This window comes from Salmo salar, chromosome 07 (assembly GCF_965601325.2).
Source record: "Salmo salar chromosome 07, fSalSal1, whole genome shotgun sequence".
NCBI lineage: Eukaryota > Metazoa > Chordata > Actinopteri > Salmoniformes > Salmonidae > Salmo > Salmo salar.
In genome coordinates this window covers 41,962,501-41,982,729 of record NC_138297.1, presented here as the reverse complement: position 1 = coordinate 41,982,729, position 20,229 = coordinate 41,962,501, and the positions used below count along the sequence as shown (strand labels likewise).

General features: G+C 45.3%; 1 protein-coding gene across 17 annotated transcripts in view; it reads right to left on the bottom strand.

The window, feature by feature from the left end:
- LOC106609245 (forkhead box protein P2) overlaps positions 1-20,229 on the bottom strand; it is a 118,661-nt gene that overhangs the window by 28,514 nt on the left and 69,918 nt on the right. For 8 of the 17 annotated variants that reach the window (XM_082977641.1, XM_082977637.1, XM_014207816.3 and 5 more), the window contains 6 exons: positions 18,425-18,514; positions 6,624-6,761; positions 5,668-5,727; positions 5,134-5,223; positions 2,717-2,900; positions 1,559-1,826 (listed from right to left, as the gene is read on the bottom strand). In XM_082977641.1, coding sequence (XP_082833767.1) covers positions 1,559-1,826; positions 2,717-2,900; positions 5,134-5,223; positions 5,668-5,727; positions 6,624-6,761; positions 18,425-18,514 — 830 coding nt within the window. The remainder of the gene's footprint in view (positions 1-1,558; positions 1,827-2,716; positions 2,901-5,133; positions 5,224-5,667; positions 5,728-6,623; positions 6,762-18,424; positions 18,515-20,229) is intronic. The other 9 variants (XM_014207817.3, XM_014207814.3, XM_082977640.1 and 6 more) reach the window with 5 other exon arrangements.

Genomic DNA, 20,229 nt, shown 5'->3' with positions numbered 1-20,229 from the left:
TGAAATAGCACCCTATTCCCTATATAGTGCACTACTTTTGGCCAGAGCCCATGAGGCTCTTGCTACTCTGGCTAAAGGTAGTGCACTAGAAAGGGACTAGGGTGTTCCTAAGAACAGAAGGGAGAAAAGATGAGGGCGGGTGGCCTAGCAATATGGTTAACATCTGATTATTGATCTAGAGCTTTACCTATCCCCAGTGTTATTGCAAACCCCTAAACAACGTGTGAAAAACCATCCAGCCAACCCATTCATAGAGGGACCAATTTCCTTTTATTTTTTCCCCGACCCCTATTTCTTCATCTTGTAAAGCGATCAACGGAGGGCTTTCAAGTAAACATGAAAAATCCAGACGGCCATATAATTTTCATCACGAGATTAATAATATTCTCCGTAATTTATGTTATTTTGAGGACAAGAGGGGGTTCTGCTTGGATAATGGCACCCAAATAAGTTATGACCCCGAGTAGACAGCACATCCTATTAAAAGTGACGGTTTAACCTTTCGGCTCCACTTGTTTCTGTATTTTGGGGGGTTGGAGGGTGTGTGTGTGTGTTTGTGTGTCGGTGTGTGTGAGGGGGATTTTGTGTGTGTGTGTGTGTGTGTGAGAGCTCACACACGGTTTCTACAGGCAGGCTTTCCCTCCATCGATCCACTGCGTGTTAGTAAGCATCTCTCCTTGACAATACTCCGTGTTCGATCATTACGAGACGCCACCCCCCCCCGGGGGAACACTAACAGATAAAAAGTGTTTTCTCCTTCCCCTCCTCCCTCCTGCTCCTGTTTTTGTTTCTCTTCTAGGGGAACATCTGCCTTCTAAAGATATCTTTTTCAAGCCCCCTTTTAGTGGCGGTAGCAGATAGCATCTACTTTAAACCAATTACACAACACATCCACCTCCACTGAAGTCTCTCCACACCGCTACACTACGCCACATTCTTAATATATCGCAGGAAAGAGCCTTGAATAATGCATAGAACCAGATCGACAGATATGTGAACAGTGTTTTCTTACAGTCAGAACCACATATAAAGGCGGCATCACAAGGATAAACATTCGAAAATACCACCTTGGCATCACGCATTCTGTTTACATGACAAGCGGAGCAGCAAGGTAATTTCAAAAGACGGAGCCACTAAATACTTTATGTACAAGGTGGTTACCTTTGCTTTCTGCTCGCACAGCAGTGTATTGCTGCCGGTGTCTTCCTCTCCTTGCTTTTGATATGGTGTAAGTAACTGTGTTCAATAGCATCCTACGCTGTCCCTAGGGAGGCCGGGGCTGGTTTTTGAATATTACCAAGACACTAATAAACTATTGAACAAACAAACAAAACATCACGTTCAACCCGGCAGGAACAAATACGTTTTTTTTTTCATTTTCTAAACGGGGGACAAACACTCTGATCGGGAGTTTCTATAGACAGATATCAAATGTATTTGTACATTATTAAAAGCCATTGAAACAACAAACAACTACCAGCCAACAACAAGCTTCTTGTGCGTCCTAACTTTTGTGTGTACAACGTGTTGTGTAGTGGGTGGCGGACGAGTAGCTCACTTTCCGTACCTCTCCCTTTCCCGTTCCCTCTCTCGCTCTCTCTCTCTTCTGGAATTGAGCGCGGGAGACTGGCCGTTGGCGATGGAGTGGTGAGAGATGGGAGGTGATGCTTTGGAAGGGGTAGAGGAGGTAGTCGAGGAAGAGTTGGTAGTGGTCAGGTCCAGGCCGCCGCCGACGACGCTGTGTTTGATGCCGTTGTCCTCCATGTTGTGGCCGCCGCCGGTCACGTCCTTCCACAACTGTTGGAGCTCTGCTGGGCTCAGTCCAGCTGGGAGAGGGGAGAAACAGAGGACCAACACAGTTACAATCCATTTACACATACACTACTATGCCCGGAGTAGACTACATAAACACAGAGTCATCACAAACCAACGCAAATAACTTCCTCCTGTTTACTGCCTACATACATCTCTATCTTACTTGTTGATACCCCGCTCAGGCTTAGTCTTTTAACCAAATGGCACACGGCTACACTGAGAGATTAACTGAGATGATCTCTTGTCAGCGGTTCTGCTTAATAAGAATGCAGTGTTCCAATGAAATCTACAGGGATCCACGGGCATCGATCCACAATGGCTGCCACTGGATTACATTCATAGAGGAAGCAGAATTCAGTTAGCACAAATGATATTATCTAGCTAGATAAACGGCGCATTGTCCTTTTGTTTCAGCCCCACACTGGTAATTCACCCCCCTTCGTTTTGTTTCTTCCTAGTTGTTGATGTTGTTGTTGTTGTTGTCCCCTGCCATTTTGGTAAACACGTGTTTACTTCTTGGCGAGGCGAGAGAAAATGGAAGCGGCTCCTCTTGTCTCTTTTCTTCGCTGCCTACTGTGAGGCAGGCAGTAAACAACAACAACAACAATAACAACCCAGAGAGGGAGGGGTGAGCAGGGAGCGAGGGAATAGAGGGAGAGAAAAAAAATATTCACAGACAACGAGAAGAGACAGAGAGACAGGTAGAGCTGAGGGAGAGCGAAAGAGGTAGAAACAAAAAGGGAAGAGAGAGAGAGAGAGAGAGATAGATAGATAGATAGAGTGGTGTGGCCGCCGGCAGTCACGTGCGCTACAGCCCCCCAGCCCCAGAAGCCCCTGAAACCCCAGGCTCTCTCCCCTTCCCCCTCCTCTCCCCCTTCACTCCCTTCATCCACCCCTTTACCTGGTGGCATGGTCTGCCCGGGGAGGGCTGCCTGTCCTGGGGCCGGGGGCAGGGAGAGCAGGCCCTGGCGCTGCATGTTGAGCAGGTGCTGCTGCTGCTGGAGCTGTTGCATCTGGAGGAGTTGCTGCTGGAAGACGAGCTGCTGGGCGGCGAGCTGCTGCTGATGCTGCTGCTGCTGCTGTTGCTATAGTGAATAGGAGCAGGAGGAGGAGGAGGAGTGGAGGAGGAAAGGAGCACAAATGACACAAATTAACAAGAAAAGTGGGCGCCCACACCGACGACGAGGATGCTTCCATTGCCGATGCTGCCGGTGCTGCTTCCATGATCTTAACTACCGCCTGTCTCTCTTCCTCTCTTCCTTTCTCTCTTTTTCCTCGCCTCTTTTTTTTTTGCCTAGTTCCTGTTGTATTCTGTCTCCTCCTCTTGCTGAACGAGGCATAGCTAGGCACACTGGGCTGATAGACTGCGCTCGCCCCTCCAGACTGCTATGAGATGAGTTCTCTGTATGATATTAAGCCCTGGGTAATCCCTTCCCCCCCACAGCTGATAGTTAATTGTCTTGCATTTGCTGATGGTCTATTACAGCTTATGGGGCCGAGGGGAACTCGCTGGGAGATTTATAGCAACTGGGCACACCAGCGTTACCCCCCCCACACCCCACCCCATCCACCCTCCCAACCCTGTTTACCACTGGGCCAGCCAGACAGCCCGAGCTAAACAATAACATCAACAACAACAACAACAAAAAACAACTGCCAAAGCAACCACAGAAAAACAAGGGGGGAAAAAAACGCCCAGACTTTTGTGGCTTAATCAAAACAGTACTATCCCACAGACACAAATACAACTATTAATCAGAACCATAAGCTGATGTTATTGCAGATGTCGATCAGACAGGTAACTGTGTAGCACCATGGTATAATCTGTTTCTAGAACAGTAAACATGCCAAGAACTGAGCATTACTTCATTACCAGTTTAATGGCACCTCTTTTTCACAGCTAAACACGTTTAGCCCTCAGTGGGCTGTCGATGAGATCTCTGGTGGTCTATTAGGAAACATGGGAGGTACTGGAGCTATCATACAACGGGCTCTGGTAGCTCCACGTCGCTCTCTCTCCTCTCTACTTCTATTTCTCTCTCTTTCTGTCTCTCTCTCTCGCTCTCTCTTTCTGTCCGCCTCTCTTTTTCCTCCGCTATCGTTCTACTGCCAGATTCGATTGCAATTTGTTTTAATTCACTCAAGCAAAGGCTTGTTGTTATAGGAGAGTCTAGGGTAAATGTTTTGCTTTTCTTGACAAGAATTACAAGACCAAGGTGGCCATCGAGTTGTGGAAAGACACTCCTGAGGATATACGTGGAGGAAGTCACACTTCACAGAGAGACAAGCTGCAGTGGAAGACCCTTTCCTTTCTAGCCTGGGGGGGTGGGATGGGGGGGGGGGACAGACAAAACTTGTGATGCGCTCACTGGAAAACAGACTGCATAATGGCGCAAGTCATGTGGACTGGACCCACTGTCTCTGGAGAAATAAGGGAGCGATTTCTATTCCATATTTGATGGCGACGGAGGGCTGAAAATTCTATTCACAAATCCAAACAGAAACAAAGCCTCCGGGAGGTCAGTAGCAGCTTCCTGTACGGTCTGCATAATGGGCCGCTTGACGAAACAGAGAGAGAGATGGAGGGAGGGAGGAGGGGATAGAGAGAGAGGGAGAGAGGGAGGAGGGGATAGAGAGAGGGAGAGAGGGAGAGAGGGAGAGAGGGAGAGAGATGTGTCTGGGAAAAGGTGCCTGCGATACCTTTTCCTGATCAATTTAACTGCTTCCCCGTGTTTTGTTTAGATTTGGCCCCGGCGCGGCGTGCTGCGATGTTCGACTCCTGTGACAGACTGCGAGCCTCGCCCGGTAGACTGGCGGGCTGTCAGTGTGATTTATGAGCGCGTCACACTCTAACTTTTCTGCTGCTCGCCACTCGGCCCAAACCCACAGAAGCGGTTGATTAATCAGCAGACCCTGTGACTCGGTCCGCTCTCTCGGCCCAAACCGGGCTTTTTAGCTATTTAACGTCACGTCCATCCATTTACATGTTGTAGATTTCTCCCCAAGTCTCCCCCCAGCGGCAGATAACAAGTGTCAGTGCTTTGTCCATCAAAGGCACATACAGTACACATCCAGTAACACTGGGAGAACCATTAGCTAACATTAGACAACACTGGCTTTGGATTAGCCAGCTTGGTCTGTGGAATCCCAGAAACATGGGAAGGTTTCCCCCAGACCACGGCTGCTAACCTGAAGGCTGAACTGAGTGAGACAGCCAGAACAGACGTCATCTACACTTCTTCCCTGCTCGTCTTGCCTGCACGCCCATTCCCTCCCACTTCCACTGTCAGGCCATTACGGGTCTAAACAGATACCCACCTCTTTTGCTTGCTTTCCAGGGTGCTGCTGTTGTAAAAGCTGCAGGTGCAGCTGCTCCTGCTGTTTCTTATAAAACTCCTGCAGGTGTTGCTGGGAGGGGAAGAAAGAGAGATAGATGATTTAAAAAAAAACATTCCAGGTAACCTCGGAGAATGTCCATATTATCTTCTGGCTATGTAAATAGACATTGGCAAATGCTATTTTTGCTGTTGGTTTCATTGGTACGGTGTGTGACGTTTTGGGCAGTGGAAAGCCTCGATTTACTGAGACAGAGTATATCGACCATACGGCATAATAGTGCAGCAATGTTTCCGTACTAGAGCAGCAAAAAGAGCCGTCGCCAAGGTTCCGACACGTTGTAATTCATTTTGTTTGTCGTTGTTTTTCTATTTTTTTTGTTGTTGTTGCTGTCGTTGAAAATGAGGTGCCACGACAACACCGACACATGTTGGTTACGTATAACACATACTTGAAGTGCCATACATAATCTGATTCATTTTCTAGCAGGGGGGGGGGGAGGGGGGGGACACATACTGTAGTCTCGCTCTCCCGCCATGTCTTCTCCATATGGACTTTAAATGGCCTCGCACAGTACTGGAGGGGGCACAATTCATCATATTAACTAGTATACAGTTTTTGGTCTAATGTCTTGACAGGCACTGAAATGCTTTAAAGTGAACACAGCACACTCAAAGGACCGGATTCATCCCTCTAAAGGTAAGGCGTTTAACACACATCACACACGACATCCACTCGCTGCCGTCTATGCGACGCTCAGTGACTCCTGAAGACAGAGGAGGTACAGTAGGGCAAAAAAAAGGCTTATAAAGAATATCAAATTGCAATCAGTTTCTAGCCTGCATGGGACATCTTCCTGAAACTTAATTCATTCATAAATTCCACTAAAGAGGGTAGTTAATGAAACAATAATTCCCTACTTAAAGCTTTCCTCGCTGTAGTCTATCTAGGAAGTAATGATGAAATTACAAGTCAGTTCCTTCCACATATAACCCATCCTGTCTCACTTCCTGTACTGGCTCCAACCCTCTTTCATTGACTTCCTCATAACTACAGTAACTATGTCTTTATCCTGACACCTTTTACCTTTCCCGAGGGCTCCCAGGAAATAGACCCTCGGAGGGATACAGGTAATTGGTTGTGATGTGGTCAAGTGCGTCACTTCTAGTCTCTCTTCTATAACTGTGTCAAGGGCGCAGCGGGCGTAGATGTACTGTACATTATGTGTATTGTGTATACAGTGCTACACAGGCAGCGTGTGTGTGTGTGGTGTGTGTGTGTGTGTGCGCGGTTCAATGGGTGCAGGCATTATGTGACCATATGCATGTAACTGTGCGCGTATGACTATGTAACTATGTGTGTGTGTGTGTCTAGGGGAATGTCTCTCGGTGTGTATGTGATTGTGTTGGTGGGTGTGTTACTGTGCGTGTCTCTCTGTGCGTATCTACTAGGTGTGTGTATATGTTAGGTACCTGCTGCAGCATGACAGCCTGCTGCTGTTGGAGCAGGGCCTGGAGCTGCTGAGGGGATAGGACCTGCTGCTGGAGGATCTGCTGCATCTGCTGGGGGGTGATCACCTGGGGACTCATCATGGCCACCGACACCGGCACCTGGAGGGTGGGTGAGAGAGAGAGAGAAGGGGGGAGCAACAGAGGTACATAGAGAGAGAAAGAGAAAGAGAGGGAGGAAAGGACAGAGACCAAGAGAGAGCAAGAGAGAGAGAGAGAGAGAGAGAGAGAGAGAGAGAGAGAGAGAGAGAGAGAGAGAGAATTCATCAGGTCTGGCCTCAGAACCCACTGGGAGCATGGTAATTGGGGACCAAAAGGTAGCGAAAGCATGTCTCCCGTCACCCTTGTGCTGTGGCACTCTGTGCTGAAGGATGGATGGGTGCTGTGCCTTTGTGTTTCCTTGCCTTATTTTTGACAGTCCGCCCGCTGGGAGAAGAGAGGGATTTAAATAGACGTATACCCTAATTAGCTGAACCCTTGAACCGCCTTAGGCATGCCTATCAGTGGCGGCCATTGTGAAACAGCAGGAAAATGCACAACTCCAAAGTTGATTAAAATAACACAGTTGAAGTGGACACTTGGTATGCACAATCAGCATGCAAGCACCCAGACAGACCCCGGGGTTGGAGATCACTCAGAAAGAGCCTTGGAGAGACAGAGAGGGAGATGATTCTTCGAGAAGCTTTCTCCGAGAGGAAAAGGGCGATTGGTGCTAGTAGACAATTCTGTTTATAGAGTGGAATTACCAGCTGCCTTTCTGCGGAGCACAGAAGTTCTGCAACTTCTTCATTCTCACGAAAAGCAGCCAGAGGCGCAATTCTTTCTCCTGACTGACGTGTCATTTTGAAAAACGTGTCCTTTTTTAGGTGATAAGAATCATTCAACTACTAGCTGCTGTCAAAACTGCTAGAGAGAACTTCCCCAAAACAAAACAAAGATAGATTTCTCTCAGCCAAAGTCTTATAAGACAGTAGATAGTGACTTTCTAACACAACAGATCAATAACAAGGCAAGAAAGATCCAACTTTTCATTGCTTCTCACTTTGATTGCCTGCATGAGCACATAGCAACAGGGGAATGTAGCTCTATTGTTTCTATCCTTTTTGTTCAATTCTTCATGCCTGGTATTTATTTTTTTCATTTTTTAAAATGTACAATCCCTGGAACGAAAACAAACGCTGGGACGAGTTTGTTTACTCTTCTACGCTGCAGTGAAGTTTGGAACAAAAACTCAAAACTGCTGAACGAAGGAATTTGAAACTCTCCCCAGAGTCTTTCACTTTCACCTGTTGAGGCCACGGTTTAATCTGAAAGTGTTATTTGTCTGTAAGGGCTTAGGGCATTTTAATATTCTATTACACAGGCTATGATATGACACATCCAACCATTGCAGACGCAGAATGGTCTACCAAATAGTATCTTATGCTAAGATAAGATTGATTAAACCTCTTGCAGGCATCTTTAAAGAATGGGACTATACTGAATCTTTTAGTATGTAGTCGTGGCCATTCCATAGCCCTCGCTAATTGCGACATCGTTTAGCACATAGTCGCTATGAAAGTATACTACGACGGCATGACAAAAAGGGACAATAAGACCCTCCTGTCCCCCTAACGTGCAACGCTACTGTCTAATCAAGCTGCTTGATTACTTTCCATACATCTCTCCCTGTATCCCCCCCCTACCCCCCCCCCCCCCCCCCCCATCTCTCAGGCCTTGACACGTCCTTGTTTTGCTCTTCCCTCCTCTCCTCGGCCCAGGTTTCCCCTCTTTGATTAGCTGAGACATTTGCATGGTCACTACACATTTTTCATTTTAGAAGTCATTATGCATTAGCGCTCCTGATCGCCCAGCTTGACTAATCCTGATGAACTGAAAATCACAGCTGAAGGTCAAACTCCATCCCCAGCCCCATCCTCCTCCTCCCCGCCGCACCGCCACATTCATATTCAAACAAATCCTAGACTGGACACCATTGTTCATTAGGGTCTTAGAGAGAGAGTGTGTGTTTGTGTGTGTGTGTGTGTGTGTGTGTGTGGGCGTGAGCGAAGGCTGTTGTGGTATAGCAGTAGCCTCGCTCTCTACCGCACTTCGTTAAGCAGACACAAAAGAAAGAGGGCCGAACAAAGCGACAAAAGTCACAAATGAAACATCTGCACGTAACTAAATGCGCCGCGCTTCCACCTTCAGTGTTATTAAAACCTTAAGATACATCGGAGACTTGCAATTACCCTGGGGGCCACTCCGTTGAATTGTGGTGGACAGGATGACAATGCTTTCATTAAAACCCATTAATTGGCTGCTTGAATGAGGATCCTGGGGTTAATGGGGTTGACGAAAGGGGAACCCGGTGTGAGTCTGGGTTTTTAAATGTAAACATGTAAATAGTGAAAAGACATAACCATACAATATCATATAATGAATCACTACACCACTAAACACCATGTATTCTGTAAGAGGTATATATACATGCATTACTAGCCCAGTTGTACAGGATGAGGATAATACTGTATCTGAACAACAAGCCAGGAGAAAAGCCTATACATCCTGACAAGGAAAACAAGGGGATTCAAAACCGAAAATTGAAAAACAGGCAACAAATGAAGTCACGGAAGTGGCTTTCCAGCTTTCATTAGCTTTTTAGCTCGCGAGTGATGGATGATAATCATCTTCATTTCATCGCTCTTCCCCAAACAAAAAGAGAGGCAGGCGAGGCGGAGGAGAGGAAGGCCCCGGCCCTCGGTTCATTGTTGAAGCCCCAGTACAATGCTAATTCCAGGCATTTAACTGCACGCTTTTCTGCTTGACGTATCAGAGCCTCCAAGATGAAAGACGATAAGTAATTGCTCTCCTGGTTCTTATTCTTCACTGACAACCCATAAATTTAATTTTACACACGTTCATTTACATTTTCAAGTATATGACATGATAATTGCCGGAATATAACACCTCCATTCCGCAGGATACCGCAGCCCAGGCCGCTTGATTGACAAGAGCAGTGAATTGAAAGGAACAGAGGCTGAATTGCTTCTCCTCGAAATGATTTTGCCACGAAGGGACAAAATTAATGAGCATTTACAGGGACCGTCGCCGTCATAAACACGGGCAGACAATGAACGGTCCTCTCACACACAGGATCAGACAACCACCATGATAGCCAACAACGCTAGGCTAGCTAGCTACAGTAGCTTCTCTTTCAGCCAAAGGAACCACATTACCAATCTATTCTTAAATCATTTGAAAATTGGCTACATTTGAGGACGGAAATAACAGAAATGGATGTTTCAAAAAATATATATTTGAGTTTTGAGTTTATTTTTTATTTTTACAGGGACAGTGCACATTAATCAACATTTCAGTAAAAGTGACGGTTTTAGCCAGCCGGTTAATTTTCAACCGCAGTCCCTGGGCAGGTTATTAAAAACAATTACAATAACAATACAGACAAACAATGAGCAACACGTAGCATGCAGACAGAGAAACATATAACAAGCAACACGTAGCACGCAGACAGAGAAACATAGAACAAGCAACACGTAGCACGCAGACAGAGAAACATAGAACAAGCAACACGTAGCATGCAGACAGAGAAACATAGAACAAGCAACACGTAGCATGCAGACAGAGAAACATATAACAAGCAACACGTAGCACGCAGACAGAGCAACATAGAACAAGCAACACGTAACATGCAGACAGAGAAACATAAAACAAGCAACATGTAGCATGCAGACAGAGAAACATAGAACAAGCAACACGTAGCATGCAGACAGAGAAACATATAATTAGCAACCGTAGCACGCAGACAGAGAAACATAGAACAAGCAACACGGAGCACGCAGACAGAGAAACATAGAACAAGCAACACGTAGCACGCAGACAGAGAAACATATAACAAGCAACACGTAGCACGCAGACAGAGCAACATAGAACAAGCAACACGTAGCACGTAGCACGCAGACAGAGAACATAGAACAAGCAACACGTAGCACGCAGACAGAGAAACATATAACAAGCAACACGTAGCACGCAGACAGAGCAACATAGAACAAGCAACACGTAGCACGCAGACAGAGCAACATAGAACAAGCAACACGTAGCACGCAGACAGAGAAACATAGAACAAGCAACACGTAGCACGCAGACACTGTATTTATTTATTTTGCTCCTTTGCACCCCATTATTTCTATTTCTACTTTGCACTTTCTTCCACTGCAAATCTACCATTCTAGTGTTTTACTTGCTATATTGTATTTACTTCGCCACCATGGCCTTTTTTGCCTTTACCTCCCTTATCTCACCTCATTTGCTCACTTTGTATATAGACTTATTTTTTCTACTATATTATTGACTGTATGTTTGTTTTACTCCATGTGTAACTCTGTGTTGTTGTATGTGTCAAACTGCTTGCTTTATCTTGGCCAGGTCGCAATTGTAAATGAGAACTTGTTCTCAACTTGCCTACCTGGTTAAATAAAGGTGAAATAAATATATAAAAATAGCGCAAAAAGCAACAAAACAAAATACATAAAAGCAACAGTGTTTCCTCACCTCACGAGCTACAGACAACATGGAAAGCGGCAATACACACCTTGGGATTATGTTCACAAGTCTGATTGGCCTTTGTGATGATGGCTATTGGGCTTTCTATCAAGCACTTTGAGAGCCTGTTTGTAGACAGTCTGAATGGGTTTTAATGTTGTACAGCAAGCTTGGGCCCAACTAGTCAAGCAATATGTTAAGTAGGGAAGTATCATCGATTCGAAGGACAGTTTTGCTACCTCTGTGTATGTGCAAATTGTTCCCAAATGGGCGTGTTCCAAGTATATCCTACTCCAAATCCTCAAAAAGTAACACATCATGTCATTGGTATGTGGGTTAACATGATTCTAAACAAAACAATGCAGAGCATGGCAATCAAAGCAGTCTCGGGCGCTCTCTGTTTGCTCCCTATTTGTTTATTTCCTTTGCCTTAAGAAAGCTGAGGAAGGCATACAGGAAAGACAATGACTATCAACTTGAACTTTGGAGGCCATGCGGTTTGCTGCTTAGGTCCAAAGTCTGAGCGCAGAACAAAGGACCTTTAAATTGGATCCTGATGAGAAAACATTGGCTGCCCCTCACAAGAACAAGCACATCATTAAGGTGCTCTCTCTCGCTCGTCACACTCCGTGCCAGAGAATGAAACAAACCTCTTCACGGCTGCAAAAAGGTCAACTTCTTCTCCGGAGAGAAGTGATCAGGTACCTCTAGACTCCGCCAAGGCAGCAGTTGCGGTTTATTTCCGGTGAGAGGCCTCGTAATTTGTTTGATTTGACTGAGAATTGTGCGTTTAAAAAAACACCGCCGCTCGGTGGCTCTCTGCATCGAACCGGACCAATGGGCAGACGAATGCACCTTCAGCGATTATACGCAATTGGGCTTATCTTTAGGACAATGGATTTATGACAAAATCAAATTACACTAAAGGCCGGAGTAGGAGATATCCCACAGTATCAGAGTTAAAACTTAAACAATTAAGGGGTGAAAAAAAAGACGTGAATTTCTCTCCATTTTCGCAGAATTCACTTAGCGGTAATAAGTGGGGGAAGTTCCCGATTAGATGTGGGACTGAGGCATAAACAGGGCCGGAGATGGGATGGTGAATGGAGTGAATAACGTTAGGTTCTCTTCAGCACTAGCTAAACGGTCTCAGTGCTGCCACAGATACTGTTAAGATAAATAAAATGAGAAATGGAGGGGCGTAAGGTGGTAATTACTTGAGCTGCTTGGCAGAGACAAGCTTCAGTGTTAATTAAGGTGTTAGACCCATTTTAGCCCAGAGAAGAGAAAGATAGAGAGAGGAGTGAGTGAGAGAGAGAGGATGAAATTCCTCCAGTGTCCCCCACTAATTCATCTCAATCCCGGGCTCCCCAGGGGCCATGGGCCCCAAACTAGAGACTCCCTCTGAGCTGCTGAACTTCTGACCCCTCCAGTCCCTTTCAGCTGACACTGCTCATTTACTAACCAATTACTGCCAATGGTGGCCAGGCTCTTATTGATAGGGGGCAACTTCACAGCCAGACCACCAAGGCTTCCTCCCAGGCCTCCTTCCCTACCTGCAAGCGTTGCTAACTTTTCAGAACTTCTCAGAGAAGTGGGCCTAGCGCTATACATAATGTAATGGCTCTTTCTCTTTTTCAAAACACACACACACACACACACACACACACACACACACACACACACACACACACACACACACACACACACACACACACACACACACACACACACACACACACACAGAGAGAGAGATCAATACTCCAGATTGTCAGGACTAGAGCTAAGGAGATTAGAAAATGTTTTCCCAAATCAGCACAGTACGCGACATGCAATCTATCAAAACATAAAGACACCAATTGCATGAAGTTGTCTAATAAAAGAGTTGGGGGGGGGGGTTATGGTAGGCTCAGTGGTCCTTCAAAACATATCTATATCTGTGTAGATAACCCTGATTCCCTTTTAATTGATGAAGCGGAGGACATGTACTGTGTAACTGTCACGGCTGTCTGAAGAATGGGACCAAAGCGCAGCGTGTGTATCGTTCCACATTTTATTACAACTGTGAAACTATGCAAGACATACAAATAAACTAATGAACAAAACAACAAACCGTGACAAAGAGGTGCAACATACACTTACTCAAAATAATCTCCCACAAAACCTAGTGGGAAAACCAACAACTTAAATATGATCGACAATTAGAGACAACGATGACCAGCTGCCTCTAATTGGAGATCATCCCAAAAAAAACAACAACATAGAAATACAGAAACTAGAACCCCACATAGAAATACAGAAACTAGACAAAAACCCCAACATAGGAAAAAGAAACTAGAACCAACATAGAAATAAATAAACTAGACAAAAACCCCTGTCACGCCCTGACCTACTCTACCATAGAAAATAAAAGCTTTCTATGGTCAGAACGTGACAGTAACAGTAATATGTCATTACAACAGTGTCTATAATAGTGTTTATAGCCTCCAGTGGCTAGTGGAGAGGAGCAGACTAGCACACTGTACTGTCTTTCCCAGTTGATATTTCCGAACGGGTCTCCTGCCAGTTGTCTTGGTGTGTGCCGTAGTAGCTGGTACTCTTGGAGGGAACAGCAAGTCTGCCTTGTGATGTCCCAGGTACTACAGAGACCACTGGATCAGCCGCTTCATCAAATGACACGCTCTAAATTACAAGTGCTTCAAGCAGCTCAGTGAATTATAGTTCATCACTTGGAAAGGCTTCCCACCACCAGGGCTGCTACTCGTATCAGATCTGCCAGGTAGTATCCAATTAACACCCGGGCCAGAATAATCAGATTGCATGTGTAAGGGTCTGGTATAACTCGCTTATTGCTTCCATGCATCTTCTGTCAGAAGGTACATTTGTTGCTGCTACATCAAAGGTCTGGGGGATGTAGCACTTTCTTCATGTTTTTCTACTATACCGCGGCTTGCCTTGGGGTTATATTTCAACTTCTTTTGCATCACAATGATGAACCTCCTCTGTCCTCGCAATTTAGCAATCTTGTCCTGTAGGTGTGTGTAACTAACACAGATGGGGGGGGGGGGGGGAGCGAGAATAAAATCTTGTTTTCTTGTTACAAAAGCATGCAGTCACTGAGGGTGTTTGAGTAAAAATGTGCTGACACTTTTTTTTCTCCTCCTTCTCCAAGAGTCAACAGAAGGTTTCTTCATGAATAATAACAAAATGTTTTTCCGCTGTGATAATTTTTTTTTCTTCTCCTATTTTGAGATCCTACCACTACCAGGGGGAATGCAGAGCAGATAGATATGAATACATGTAAATGTAAAATACCGTCCTCAGCCAACCTACCTTATCCACCAATGTCTCTGTAGCCTTTTCTCAGTGTTCCGTGTTCCAGATGGGGGACTATAGTCAGATGAATGTTAAGGAAAGTGGCGTAGGGATATTTTACTGTGATGAGATGTATGGCGGCGACCTTTAAAACAGTGACACCCTCAGGATGGCCCAGTGCCCACAGTCTGATAGGGAGGCAGATCTGGAGTCACTAAACCACGAAGAAAGGCAAGAGCCAACATCATATTTATAATACAGCTCCTCTCATCCATAAAACCAACCAACAGCCAACCTGGAACAGTCAGTCGTTTTACACGGTTCAGAGTTCAACCACTGTACTGTATTTTCATACCAGGTGGATTTGGTGGCATGATACTTGGTGTCATTACCGTTAAACTGCCTTAAAAACATGACATAGTGTTGGTTGACGCGCTCCTTGACAACACCGCATAAAAGAGAAACTGCTTTCGAAAAACACCTGTCACGGCTCGGGTTTTGCATGGCTGATGGTTAACCGTCAACTACTAGAGAGTCAGGGAAAGTCGGCTAGGGAGGGGCTAGGGAGTCTTCCTATGTCTTTTATGCTAAAATAGCTGAGGGGCAAATCCAATTTTAACCTCTGGCACTGATATTTTGTCTGGGTTGCATAATCTGAAGAGGCATGGAGGGTCTAGCTAGCTACTCCACCATGGGGTGTCTTTGACACACAGAGTGAAGACCTCCTTTGTTAATCTACAGTGCTGTGCGATCACCTCGTTAACGCGCCTCTCACACCGTATGTGTGTGTGTGTGTGTGTGTTGGGCTTGGTCAACCCTTTCCAACGGTCTTCAGAGGAGGTCAGCGGATCACTCCCATTATGCTGTGTTCATCAATGTGACATATCCTACCGCCATGGTCACTCCCCGACTCCCCGACACGTAAACGCTGATCCAGCCCAGATACAGCTGTTTACTCAACCCTCCCCCCCCCCCGAAAACACCTAACGTGCCTACCACACGGCTGCGGCGCCATCGTTATTCAGCGCACACGTTATACATCACCGTGTCAGGCTTTGTGGTGTACCCGGCGTGTTAAAGGCACATACGTCCCAGGTGGATCGCTAAGGCGGCCAGGGCCCAGCCCACATCAAGGGAGGAGGGAATCAGACATTAGAAAACAAAACAAACTAACAAGGGCCTCATCGACGGCGTCTGACAACTTGAGATGGTGATTTGGTTCGGGAGAACAATTGTCAGACTGCAAAGGCCTCGGTAATCCTCCCTTCCCTATTCGTCATCTCGCCCGTCTCTTTATTTGTATTCCAAATGTCAGTGTATAAATGCGTTCGGGGAGATAGATATTGCCACAGCGAGAAGGAGGGTATAACAGTAGAACAGAGACGAGAGGGTGTTGTGTGCCTTGGGAAATCCTTGTAAGCAGCATGGTGAAGGCGAGGGGATTTACTGGGAGAAATAGGTGTTTATTGAGCGCTCCCATGGGCTTAGTGGGTAATGATAGACCTGTCACATTACGCAAATGTGGAAAAGCAGCTTGTGTCGCCACGTCAACACCGCGATGAACCACCGGATAGAATTAGTCAGGCGCGAGCCTTTAGCCGTTAATACAAGTAATTAAAATTGCAAGCTGATGCATTTATATGCTTGTGTACTAAATAATCTACAGTGTATTTGTCTTCCCCGCTCTTAAATACTGGAAAACGCTGGGATTTATCAGTGACTTAGAAGCGTATAAGCAGTAAGCAGGCCTGTCACACTAATATTAATCCATTCCATGTTTCTAGCTGCTTTAATAAGACAAGGGGATCAATTTCTCTGATACCTGCAGAGGAACACATGCAGTTAGTTTTGCTGGTGACTCAATCAAGACAGGTACTATTGAAGCGTGGAAGACATGGAGCTTTTTGGCCTTGTAATCCAGGTAAATAAAGCTAGATTGTTGGGTAAACTCAATTGGAATATCGGCGATGCCGTCCCATAAAAGTGTTCCATATGAAAATTTGACAGCGCTATTACGAATCTCTTGGGTGACGTGGGCCCTGAATAGTTACATTATCGAGTACAGCATCCATACTGTACTACTTATCGTGCATTTTGAAACAATACAAATATTGATTATTAACAATAGAAAGACAAGTCAAAATGGCGGACTCAGAAATAAAACCGTACAGCTGAAGCAACAATCAAAGCAACGTGGTGTCGTTGATACACACCTGAACACAACGGGCTAGCCTACTACCTCCCCACAAAGACTTTCCGTCCGGACAACTGAAAACAAAGAGGTGAAGACGTCAATAAAGGACGGATTAACTAGAGTCACTACACGCTGCTCACACGGCCCCCGATTCATATTGATTCATATCGCTAACATGAGGAGAGGATGGGAGTAAGCAAATGTAAATATTCAATATTTACCATTCTCTGCTGTTATTAGAGCCCGTGGATCGGTCATGGACCTGCTGCTAGCGCTATCACAGAGACTTACCCTCCATCCTATACTATTCCCCACTCCTCACAAGTATTGCACAAGTACAGCAATTTGCAGATCACTCACTGGGCTGTGAAACCCATTATTTTCTGTATACAGTATACCCAACTGGTGAAATGCCATGGACCTAACAATACTGTATAGAAATAGAGAATAGAGTGTTTTTGTTTGATAAACAATTAATATCTTCAAACTGACAGTAATGCTAATTTCTTTGCATGAAACGCGAAAGAAAAATTATCCATGAATGAATACGCCTGATAATATTAACACTTCTCGACACAGACACATTTCCTCGACTTGAATTATTTAAATGAAAAAGAAAGTGTGACGACGGGCGGCACGTCGCTTGAACCTTATCTTTTCGCCACCATGTAATGAGGTACACAGGGGTGTGACTCCAATTGAAGGTGTCGCCATTGTTAGACTCTGTGAAAAATGTTAACGATGAGGTTAAAGCCAATTTTCCCCATCTCTCATTAAATGCACAGGGGTAGTAATGAGGTAAACCAGTGCTCCTTGATAGCACTTATTAGCCGAGTGGAGGGCACACACTCTCACACTTCAATTTTAACCCCCCCCCCCCCCAAAAAAAAACGAAAACTTGAGAAGCAGTCGCAGATGTCAAGGGGCTTGCATAATCATGAAGCTAGCGTAGCAAATAACCGTCTTATTGTTGACTAAACGAGCAGAGGGATAGATCCTGTGTGACTGTGGCTGGAGAGAAGGAAGAAACAGGAATAAAGGAGAGAATAAGAGGAGGAGTGAAGGAAGAAAGGAGCAGATGATGCAGTGTGACTGTGACCCTTTATGCAAATCGCTGACAACCCGAAATAGATGGTAGCTATGAATCAATAAGGCAAAATGAGCGTTGAGGAGTTCAAATGACAGCTACTTAAAATGAGTTGCCTTTAACAAACCCTGGATTCAATCGGACGTGTTTGTGCAAACAAGTCACCTCTGGATCTGGTGGCGTTGCAATAGTATGGTGCAATTGTGGAAAAGTGTTGAGATCATCGACGTTGCACTTCCTACTTCTTCAACTTGCAAATATCGTTGCGTTTCATTCTATACAATAACCTTTATCTTCACACAAAGAAAAAATACTTCATAATACTTTATCGTCTTTAACCCCCACCCTAATTCTATTACATCTGGTGAAAGATAGGAAATAAGACAATGTGTGGAGACTTGACCACCGAAAGTTGGAAAAACAGAGGCTGACAAATCGATTTGTTTCTTTGTGTATAAAACAGCTTGCTTTGCTTTGAGGACAGGCTGTCCCAGGTTTGAGAATTCCAATGACAGGTTCCAGAATTGCATTGCCAAATCAAACACACTTGTGGAGCAGAGGAAATCTTCTTTCCGAGACAGCATGTATTATGGATGGATTTAAGAGATTAGTGACCATGCTGCTCACCTGCAGTGGACGCTGTTTGTCGTTGTTCTTTGGAGATTTCAGGCCACTGCCTGGCTGTTGTAAGAGTAATTGCCTCGCTGCTTGTAGGGCCTGGAGAGAAAGAGAGAGAAGAGAACATGGATAGGGAGAGAGAGACAAGGGGGGCAGAGACAGAGCAGGGAGAGATAGAGATGGGGGAGAGAGAGAGAGGGGGAGACGAAGAGAGGGGGAGAAAAACAGAAGAGAGAGACAAAGAGAAAAAAGCAAAACGTTAAGATTTCTTTGGGATGACAACCAACCATAACATCTGAAAATATTAAGAAAAGCTATTAAACTAGCCAAAATCTGTCAAGAAATATTATCCAATATTTTCAGCGACACTCTCTGACATGGCTTACAGTACGCCAGAGATCCATTTTTGTGATAATTCACACAGAGCCATGATCAAGGATAAATACAGTTTGTCTAAAGCACCCTTGAAGAGGCAGTTGGAGAAAAAAAAGCAAGGCGTCAGTAGAATTGACCTGTCTAGTGTGTGCTCAACTGAAATACCCACTTCTCGGCAAATTACTAGCCCATTTGCATATTCATAATATCAATTTGAAGTAGAGGCAGGCGATGTGGAGTGTTCCTAGAAGCCGTAATTAAAGTTGACAAAATCAACATCAGATTACCTTTGGAGTGAATTAACTAGGAGGCCAGGTTTAACACTATGCATTAACGCTGCTTATGCGCATGAAGGGAGAGAGAGAGAGAGAGAGAGAGAGAGAGAGAAAAGCCCTTTCCCTGCCAGATGAAATTTGCTCACATGCTGTTTACATATGGCAGAAAGAATTATAAAATCACACTCTGGAAATGTTAAACATCTATCATCAACACCTAGACGTGACTGATAGATTTATAGACAGGCTCGATTTCCTAGACACTTTCAGGGTGCGATGAGAAGATTAAACCAAAGCCCATGTAGTGTACTGTGTGTCTGACAAGTACAAAACTCATAGGTACGATGGCTACCTACTCCTCCACTGCTTCAAGGCTACATCTGACGAAAGTCAATATGCCAGAAAGACCATTGAGAGCAGCTGGCAGCAGCATACTGTAGAATAAATATCCTTCCAAAAAAAAAAAACAGAGGCATACAGTTAAAAACACAAAAACAACACAACACCTTCACAGGTGTTTATTTTTGAGTGAAGGAGGAGAAGAAGAAGAAGAAGAAGGGAAAAAAACACATCTCCTTCAGACGAGAGTGACACTTCTTCCTCCCTGAGAATCATGGGGCCTTGTTTTATTTTCCTGGTGCTTGCCAGTATCCATGACAACAGCTGCTTTGACAGGATGTGCATATGGCACTGCACTGCCAGCTGGTGTGAACAATGTTTGAACTAGTACATTGAGATGCTGAGCAAACAGGGGGGAGAAGAGAGAGGGAGAGAGACAGACAAGAGAGGGAGAGAGCGCGAGAGAGAGCGAGAGAGAGAGCAAAAGAGGGAGAGAGGGACAAGAGTGAGATGGAGAGAGGGAGAGAAAAAGAGAGAGAGAGAGAGAGAGAGAGAGAGAGAGAGGGAAGAGCCAGAGAGAGAAAAAAAGAGGGAGCGAGGGTTGCCACGTCTTAACCCTCTGGGATGGCAGCCATCCCCCTGATCAATTATGAAAAGACAGAGCAAGGGGGCTGGGGGCCCGGGGAGGGCTGGGGCTGCCACAGTCTGTCTGCTGGAGGCTCACAGGAGCCAGACGCGCTGAACCAAAGTAAACAAACACAATGCAGTGGCGCTGGGTTCTAACTTGCATTGATCCGTCTACCTCAGAAAGACGAGCCTCAGATT